Genomic DNA, 10114 nt, shown 5'->3' with positions numbered 1-10114 from the left:
CCACCACAACAGCACCAGATGCCTGCACCGGGAGATCTTCTGGTAGCTCCTTGTGCAACATGGCTGCCATTACCTTCACATCATTCCTTTTAAGTGGTGTGTTGAAGAAACTCTGATACTTATCCAACATGGCTGCAGATACCCTTGAATCATCTTCTGTGAAGCCTAGCTCCCGACACACTGAAGCAACAGCCGGATTATGAATTTCTGGCGGTAATTTAGCGATGCGACGGCTCCTCCTTGGAGGTTCAGTCCCCACAAAGTTCTGACGACGGTGTTGTTGTTTCACGGTTGGTATAGGGAGAGCAATATCTACTGGCTTTAATACCTTCTCGATGAAGGTAGAGTTTGCAGCTGGAGGGGGTGATGTTCTTGGAGGGAACTCTGATGGCTGCGTTGTGTGTTGTACACTTGATTTAGGCCGCCTGACATATACCTTGGACAGCTCCCTGGTAGCTGATGTTGTGAAAACACCAGGTTCGGCTGAGAATTCAGCGGGAAGGACATCCTCCACCGGCCGCCAAGTAACCGGTGAAGAGGTGGGGAACACTGGAGGTTCCACTAGAAGCTCCGCAGAGGCGGACTCCACCTGAGCAAGGCTTGGAGGCAGATCGTTGTGCTGTGGTTGCGGGGAGCTTGCTGTGGTAGTCTCGGCATTGCAGCTTACTGGAGCAGTGTCAAACACATCGATCAGATCATAGGGGGGGCCTTTCTTGCTGTACTATCGAATGTAGTCCTGAAGTTGAGTTGGAAACTGCAAAGCACACCATGGTTGGGGACACCATAGAAGGGAACACGTCTGTCTCCTATTCCTGAAGAACCTATTCGCCTAAGCTGGGTTCCAAAGACTGGGATTTGGCCCGGCCCATATGAAGGCCTAACACACCCTCTGCGGAGCCCAAGAAGCCATCTGTTGTTGCAACGGGAAGCTCCTCGTGAACGTTGTTGCCACCTTCGAAAGCGGGCGCCGGCTCCTCGGGCGCTGGCGCAATAATTTCAACCATCGCGTTTTCTACAGGTAGAGGATCGAGGCACGTCGCCTGGGAAGAGGATCCATCCGTCTCAACAGAGCGCGCCACGTGGCTTGCCCCAGAGGCGTCCGGTCCCGCCCTGTCCTTGGCCGATGGCCTTCCCGTCGCAACGCTGGCAGCCGCGCCACCATGGGTGCTCGGCGAGGTCGCCCTTCTCCGCTGCCGTTGCCAACTGCTGAAGTCATCTTCCTCCTCAGTTTCGGATGGTGCCCCATTGGTACTTTCATCCCCTGGCTGCAGGATCTCAGTGACACGAAAAGCAACAGAGTACTTCAAAGATGGCTTTCTTGGCGGGACCAGAACTTCACCAATTGGTGGCTCAGTGATGTGGAGATCGCGCACACTAGGTATCTCCCTTGGATTGAAGCACCTAGCTAACAAGCGAAACACTGAACAATCCTCCCTGTCCCGTGTCTCCGGCTGAAGGAAGTGTGGCCAAGGCCATCCATAGGGACTGAGTAAGCTCTCTAATGTTGACATCTCCCACGCGTGTTCTGGGATCCCCCTGAGCTCGATACTAGCCAGCACTGGAAGGGCGACGCCTTCCGCGAACGCTTGGCGGGACCAACGTCGACAGTGCAGTAGCAGGTCCCCCTTAGAGATGGCAGTGGATCGGGTTCGGTGCGGGTATCCGCGGGTTTCGGTTTTTCAAGTTTCGGGTTTGGTGTTGGTTTTTTGCCCACGGTTTTCAGGTTCGGGTTCGGGTTTGGTTTTGGGTTCGGTTTCGGGTTTTGGTTTCCACCTGTGGATATCCAATAGATATCCGAAATAAATCATTTGGAATTAAAACTCATATTTTATAATATGTTAATGATAACTTATTTACTTAGACTAATAAATTTATTGAAAGTTGACTCATGAAAATATTTATTATTTGTTGCCTCTTGTTTATACATGTGAATATGTGTATATTTATCCTTGGGTTTTGGGTATCCATTCGGGTTTCGGGTATCCATGGGTTTGGTTTTGGTGATGGATTTCCACCCGAATCGATTTCGGGTTCGGGTTCGGGTTTCGATTTCGGGTTTCGGTTTTTGGTGCACGGAGACTCCACCTGATCCGAACCCGACCCGTTGCCATCCTTAGTCCCTCTGCCCTTGAGTTGGCCCAGCATTAGTGAGTCTTGTGATTCTAGCTTCATCTTCGACGAACATGATGTAGTTGTGGTCACGGCAGGAACGACGAAACACCAAGGACTCAGGATTGAGGACAAAGGCATTAGCCACCACGACATTGAGATCTTCGGTGGCAATCCCTGTGATATTTCCGACCACGGTAACCAAGATTGCATTTCGAAGATTTGCCTCGGCTCTTGCAAGCTGCGCAGACCAGTCGATGATGCACGGTAGACCATGGGCTGGGGGAACGCCATCATCCAGCGCTGGAGGCAGAGGAGAGGCATCCCTACCGTTGCCCGTTGCCGTGTTTGAAGGGTTGGGAACCGAAACAGTGTTGCCCTAGGGACCGCGACGTCTTCTGTGGCGCGGCCTACGACGACGGCGACCGCAGCGATCGGAGTCCGGTGGCATCGCGCTAGACTCCACCGCACGGGGCACGTCAGAGGCCACACCATTCGCTGCGAGCGAGTCAGCCGTCCCCATGGCTAGAAATGATCCCGTCGGGCCCTGCTCCATCACCGGGGCAACGCGCCTCCAGACGGTGGCTCGCTTGGGGAGCACCGTCGAACACCTGGCACCTTCCGAGGCGTTGGGCACCCGTCTAGGAAAGGCAAATGACTGGTGGCCGAGAGCTCGGCACTTGAAGCACTGGGTTTGAGACTTGCACTGCGCAGCCCGATGTGCGCCGGAAAATCAGTTGAAACACCGGCCCCGGAGGTCCACAGGGACCGGACAACGAGGACGTCGCGAGAGCTCCACACGCGCCCAGCGCTTGGAGCGCGATTCCACTTGCACCCAACCGTCCGCGTCCCGAAAGCGCCAGGCTGGTGGCGGGACGTGAGTAGTCGGCCGGAGGACGATGCGTGGCGATGGATTCGCGGCCGCCGGCGACAGCGGTTTGGAGGGCACCACCGAGATGACCGGGGTCACCACGACGTCGCGGTAGGAGCGCCTCGCAGACGTAGCGGCCGCCGACCCGCCAGATGAAGACGACACCGGGCTGTTGTCGCTCCAATGTTGCTCCTTGGATCGACCCGCCGAAAGTGACGGGCGGACGTTCGGATGGGGAGTTGGGAGGGGTGGCCGACGGGTCCGGAGTGGATCCCGACGTGAGGCTGGTAGGGGAAGTGGCGCCTGGGGGAGGGGGAGGGGGAGGGGAGGTGAGGCGTTCCATCTCTACCATGAATCCTACAATTGCTACTTACCCGAATTGATGCTTTTTCTACATGAAGAAATTATTAGAGTTGTAATTTCCCTTCCCATATAATAAATTGGTGCCAACAAATAATCTTGAATTGGATTTCCCTAGTGACTCGGCTAAAGGTAGATACCTAATTGCAAGCCTTTTAACTGGAGAAGCAGGATGCCTGTGGCGTTTTTTAAATAAAAAAACTGCAAAATACCTTTCTTATTTCAAATTGATGTTGGCATCATATTTAGGTACCTGGTAATTCTGCTCCTAACGAAGAAAAGTTTGACGGTTATACGCAATATTGAAAACAAATCGTTTTAGCCCTATATTTTTGTAATATTGTAGACACTATGATTGTGGTTTTTTCCTTAACCAAAGAATTTAAGATGGATATACCAAAGGTCATTTTGTTGGTATATCCAGCGAAAACTCTAGAGAAGCGCGGCAACGCTGCGCTAAGATTTTCTAGTATCTTTTCTACTTTTAGCCATAGGGAGTTGCATGCATGCATGGGACAAGTGGGAATGCGTGAAAGAAGAGATGGAATCATCTTTAGGCTGTGTTTAGCTCATGAAAATTTTGGATTTGGGTACTGTAGCACTTTTGTTGTTATTTAATAATTAATATCTAATTATAGACTAATTAGGCTTAAAAGATTCATCTTATCATTTTCAGTCGAACTGTATATTTAGTTATTTTTTTCAACTGCATTTAATGCTCCATGCATGTGTCCGAAGATTCGATGTGACGGGTACTTTAGGAAAATTTTTGGAAACTAAACAGGGCCTTAAATGCTTATATTTCTTAAATCACGTATCAGATTTAGGATCGCTTTGCATCATTGTAATTCTTATATTTTTTATCAACAAAACAAGACAAGTTTGTCCATATTTTAAAGCCATGTTTTAATTGGACAAAAAATTGCCTATACCAAACTGAAAAAAGACAGTAATAGATCTAATAAAATGCCTAGAGTATTCACCATAATTGCCTACATCTTTGACATAAATATATTCACGCATAATTATTCGGTTATCTTATCATGCCTTCACACCATAAGTGCTCGCTTCCCATGATGGATATCATTATCTACTATTGGACTTAGTTCCCAACCAACAACCTTCTAGAACACATATCAACATATTTTTGATAAATCATAAGCAAATTAGAACAAAGACAAAGCATTTTGTACCATGAACAAATTAGTATGCAAACATATGCAAGTGAGACCTTAATTTAAAAGAGGAATGACGGAGCGGGCGACTAGGCGATTTGGCGGCGGTGGCGGCGGCGGTGCCGCGATCTGAGCTCGACGGGCGTTCGAGGTCCACTGCCGACGTCCAAGTCGGGCAGACACTAGGGTTTCCGCCTAGCTGCACCGCGACGAGGTCCTTCCGGGTCTCGGGGCGCGGCCTGTTTTGTCAATCTACTTCGCCGGATCGGAGTCCTGGTCGTGTTGAACCGGGAGTCTGTTGGGATTCGGTGGGAGCTCTCGGTTTTCCGAGTTGATACGTCTTGAGGCTGAGTTCGGGGTGCTGTCTACACTACGTTTCTAGGGTTTGGCTTCCTGCCGTCGCTAGGTTTCGCTGTGTGCTCTTGACGCCGGGCTCCTAGGGTTTGTCTCACGAGCGCTCGAAGGTGGGGGGTGATCAGGGACTTCCGGTGAGGAAGTTGCCCACCTGAAGCCGACGACGCTTACTGAGTTCAATCTAGGGTTCCGGTCAGTAGGCATGTCGAGCGTGAAACACAGAGCGGGGAAGGAAGTCGCGGACGCCAGACCGAGCGGTTCTCGAACTGCTTCCATCGGCCAAGAGGGAGGATGAACATGTCAACACGAACATGCAGGAGGTTGGTAATGCAGATCGAAGGATTGTGCTAGTGAATAAGGGCCAAGAGGAGGATAGCCCTGATGAGGAGGAGTATGCGTTCGAGGATGATGAGGAGGCGGCGCAAATGCAGCCTCGCTGGTTCGCCATTGCAAGGTACTACTCGGGGAAAACGTACTCTACCTGGGCCATGTTCTCAGAGCTTAGTTCGGTGTGGGGAAGAAGAGATCCTATACCTATGAGGGAGCTTGGGGACAACAGGTTCCTGGTGGAATTTGACTCAGAGAATCTATGGAGGCGGGTTTTGGATGGTGAACCTTGGAAGCACAAAAAGGATGCGGTGATCTTTGTTCCCTATGATGGGGTACAACGCATGTCTGAGGTAGTGATCGAATCTATACCGTTATGGGTACGAATATATGACATTCCAGTGTCGACGATCACGGATGGCTTCACTAGGGCTTTGGGTTCCAAGCTTGGGACGGTGATTGCAGTAGGTAAAGCGGTTCAGAATTACAAGAGGGTGAAGGTGGAGTTCCCCCTAGCAAAGTCCCTTCAGCACATGGTGGAGCAGAGAGTTAAAGGTAAAGGTTTAATGGTTTTCTTGGTTAAATATGAAAACACTCCACACTTTTGTTTTGGTTGTGGGAGAATTGGCCATGCTCAGGAAGAATGCCCTGATGAGGAGAGCATTGCTGGTGGTGTTCGGTTTGGGAAAGCATTAAGATGTTCCCCACAGAAGATGGGGACAGTCAGGAGCATGACAATCCCGGCTGAGGACTCGGGAGTGAGACGTACGTTGCACTTTAGTGGTGATCAGAGAGGGAGAATGATAGCAGCTGCATTTTCCTCGAACAGTAAGAGGGGGGAGGGGCTGGCTGGCCAAAGAAGGAAGCTAAGGGAAGAGGAGCCAGTTACCTTACCAGGGAAAGGGAACCATGGTAGCGAGATTCCGGAGGAGCTAGTGGACGGAGTCAAAACATGGTGATGGACCAAAAATTTCCTGATCTGAATGATCAGCCGGTTGAACCTGGGATTGGGAGAGTGTCGGGCCTGGATTCATTCATGGACTCCAGTGGCACGTCGAAGAGCGGTGGTCTGGGGGCAAATGCTACAGATCATCCTTCTATGCTGAAAAGACTAGCCGGCTTCAAAGCCATAAAGGCCGGGATCGGGGGCGATAGGAAAGTGTCGCCTGGTGTGCGTGGCGTGGCCAAGGATATCGAGAAGCCGAAACGTAACAAGAAAGCAGCTAACATTGTGGCAACCATCCAGGAGTTAGAGGAGGCGAGGTTGCTTCCTGAAAGCCGACAAGCAAAGAAGGAGGTTGAGGCAACGGGATAGTCTGATGAACAAGCAAAAGTGGTGGACGGCGAATCCCCTGCAAAGCGTAGCAGGTGTTCTCCTTCAACTGCAACACCCATGACGGGAGCTCATGAGGAGCCCCATCAGGAGAAATGAATGCTTTAGCATGGAACTGCCGGGGGGGGGGGGTGGGGAACTCCCGGACAGTTCGTGATCTGGCCGCCATAGTGCAGGCAAACAACCCCAAGTTGGTATTTCTTTCAGAAACTAGGCAAAGTGAGGAGCAAATGAAGAGGCTGCGATGGAGACTGGGCTTAAAAGGTCGTCTTGCCAGAAGTAGTGTTGGGAAGAGTGGAGGTATTGCGCTTTTTTGGGAGGAATCCTTGTTGGTGAACCTGATTACCATCTCCAACAAAATGATTGATGTCTCGGTTCAGGAGTGCCCATCGGCCCAACCATGGCGGATTACTTTTATCTATGGTGAGCCGCGGGTAGAAGACAGGTACCTTACGTGGGAACTCATGAAGCGAATCAAGCTCCGTTCTGTCTTACCTTGGATAGTCATGGGCGATTTTAATGAAACTATGTGGCAGTTCGAGCATTTTTCTGACACAAGGAGAGGTGAACGACAAATGGAAGCTTTTCGGGACACACTGTCCGATTGTGGCTTGGTCGATCTCGGTTTCACGGGTATCCCGTGGACGTATGATAACAGGCAACAGGGGCATCGGAATGTGTGGGTTAGGTTGGACAGAGCCGTGGCAACACCAAGCTGGTCTGACATGTTCGACCATGCAGAAGTAGTACACCTAACTTCGCCTTGCTCAGATCACTGCCCAGTTCTGCTGAAAACTGTACCTGATGTGTGCGGCTTGGTGGGACGGAAGTCGTTACGTTATGAAATTATGTGGGAACGGGAAGCGTCGCTGGAAGAAGTGGTGAGATCTTCTTGGGTTGACACTGGCCCGAAATCAGATCTGGGGTCAGTAGCAAGCGCACTACGGGGGCTCATGGGCTCTCTGCAAAGTTGGAGTAAAGAGAAGTTTGGCTCAGTGCGGCGCAAGCTGGAGGAGCTATGCCGGCAACTATCAGACCTGCAGTGCAAGTTGGATGACGCCAGCCGGAAACAAGCAAAATACGTGGCAAATGAGATGAATGGGATGCTCTACCGTGAGGAAATGATGTGGTTACAGTGTTCGCGAATATCATGGCTCAAAGAAGGTGACAAGAATACGAAATTTTTTCACCAGAAGGCGGTATGGCGATCACGGAAAAATCGCATACGTCGGTTGAAAGCGGCCAATGGCCAATGGTGTGATGACCCGAGGCAGATGGCGGCCATGGCTACGGATTTCTTCAGCTCCCTATATACCAAAGATGACAGTGTAGTGCCTGAGCACTTAGTTTCTCTCCAGCATGAACGTGTTACTGTGGTCTGTGGAGATGAATGATATGCTTTGCAAGGAATTCATGGAAAAGGAAATTAGTGATGCACTTTTCCAGATTGGGCCGCTCAAAGCGCCGGGGCCGGATGGATTTCCAGCACGGTTCTTCCAACGTAACTGGGGGATGCTCAAGGAGGATATGGTGAGGGCGGTCAAGCGCTTCTTCTCTGATGGGGTAATGCCCGATGAGGTAAATGACACAAACATTGTTTTAATTCCTAAAATTCCTCACCCTGAATATCTGAGTGACTTCCGGCCTATTAGTCTCTGCAATGTCCTGTATAAAGTTGTGTCAAAATGTTTAGTGAACCGCCTCCGACCACTTCTACAAGACCTTATATCCCCTCATCAAAGTGCTTTTACTCCGGGTAGGCTAATCACTGATAATGCCCTTATAGCTTTTGAGTGTCTGCATGAGATACAGAATTCTTCTTCAGCAAGAACGACTTTTTGTGCGTTTAAATTGGACTTATCCAAGGCTTATGATCGGGTCGACTGGGTTTTTTTGGAAGGGTAAAGTCTATTTTTGACCATTCAACTCTTGCCTCGGTCTGGTTTTAGCCATTGAACTCTAAAACCGGGTATCTTCGGCCACTCAACTATGAAAACCGTTCATTTTTTACCATTGGGCTGTTTTGGGGGCCGGTTTCGCTGACGTGGACGCCACATGGCAGTGGGGCCCACTTGTCAGCACCATCTCCCTCTCCTCTCTCTTTTCACCTCTCCCTCTCCTCTGCTCCCTCCCGCCGGCGCTCCGCACCCTCCCCTGCTCGCTCCCGCCGGCGAGCCGCGGGGCCACGCCACCACCTCCCCTGCTCCCTCCTGCCGACGCTGGCTGCGCCACCCCCTTCCCTGCTCCCTCCTACCGACGCTGGCCCATGGCGCAGCGCCCATGCCAGCGGCGCGACGCGCGCGCGGCGGCTCGGCGCGGCGGCCGGCGGGGGTAGGCGGCCAGGAGCCAAGTAGAGGTCGGGCACGCGCGCACCAGCTGGCCAAGGGCGCGGCGAAGCTCACCGGCCAAGCGCAGCGTGGGGAGCCGCGGCGAGGAGGCGGGGCGACGACATCCGGCGGCGGTGGCGATGGAGCTTCGCCGAGGAGGACCTGCGGAAGGGGAATCGACCGGGTGAGGACCGGAATCGGTCGAGGAGAGGACGGATAAGCTCCTTGCGCACGGAATTGAAGGGAGCCTCACCGGAGACGACGAATTGAGGGCGGCCGGCGGTGGGGAAGAAGGTTGCGCCGCCACTGCCCGTGCGGAGCCGGAGCGAGACCGCGACGCGCCTGCTGTCGGCCGCCGTCTGCTGCCCGTGGCAGCGCCCTACTCCGGCCCGCACTCGAAGGTGGGGGAGCAAGCCTCGTCGCCTCACCCCGTCGAGCACACGCATGCGAGCGCCGCCGCCCCCACAATCGCACCCCGCCGGCCTCCGGCCAAATTCGCCTAAACCACCTCGCCCTCTTCCAATTACTCGCGCGTGGAGCTTCTTCGTGGCCTCCCCGACCTCGTCCCTGACTCATCCCGGCCGGCCATGTGCTGAGCCGCCACCCACAGGCCATCCACCCACCGCGGCCGCCATGGATGAGCCGCCAAGCTCGTTGCCGGCCACCTGCAGACCGTGTGCCTGGATGCCGACGGGGCGCACATGATGCGCCCAGCCTTGCTGAAGCTCCCTAGCTGGCGCCCTTAGCCACCTAGCCGCCGCCCTCGCCGTCGCCGGTGAGCCCAAGCTCCATGGCCGCCGCACGCCATGTCGTGCGTGGAGGAAGCAGGGAGGGGGCGGCGCAGCCAGCGTCGGCAGGAGGGAGCAGGGGAGGGGGCGGCGTGGCCCCGCGGCTCGCCGGTGGGAGCGAGCAGGGGAGGGTGCGGAGCGCCGGCGGGAGGGAGCAGAGGAGAAAATAGAGAGGAGAGGGAGATAGTGCTGACAAGTGGGCCCCACTGCCATGTGGCGTCCACGTCAGCGAAACCGGCCCCCAAAACAGCTCGATGGTAAAAAATGAACGGTTTTCATAATTGAGTGGCCGAAGATACCCGGTTTTAGAGTTCAATGGCTAAAACCAGACCGAGGCAAGAGTTAGATGGTCAAAAATGGATTTTACCCTTTTTGAAAAAAGCTATGCTGAAGCTAGGTTTTAATGCTACATGGGTGCGATGGATCAAGACCTGTGTGTCTTCCGTCCGCTATTCTGTGCGCATCAATGG

At 53.0% G+C, this 10114-nt stretch overlaps 1 protein-coding gene across 1 annotated transcript; it reads left to right on the top strand.

Annotated features, from left to right (window-relative positions):
- The first annotated feature begins 5180 nt into the window (after window positions 1-5180).
- On the top strand, window positions 5181-6511 carry LOC120689230. Its single transcript, XM_039971544.1, has 2 exons — window positions 5181-5954; window positions 6188-6511. Exons 1-2 carry the CDS (start codon window positions 5181-5183, stop codon window positions 6509-6511), a joined length of 1098 nt encoding a protein of 365 aa, XP_039827478.1.
- The last annotated feature ends 3603 nt before the right edge of the window (window positions 6512-10114 follow it).

The sequence above is a fragment of the Panicum virgatum genome, chromosome 9N, assembly GCF_016808335.1.
Source record: "Panicum virgatum strain AP13 chromosome 9N, P.virgatum_v5, whole genome shotgun sequence".
Classification (NCBI taxonomy): Eukaryota; Viridiplantae; Streptophyta; class Magnoliopsida; order Poales; family Poaceae; genus Panicum; species Panicum virgatum.
This window is presented reverse-complemented; position numbering and strand designations above follow the sequence as displayed.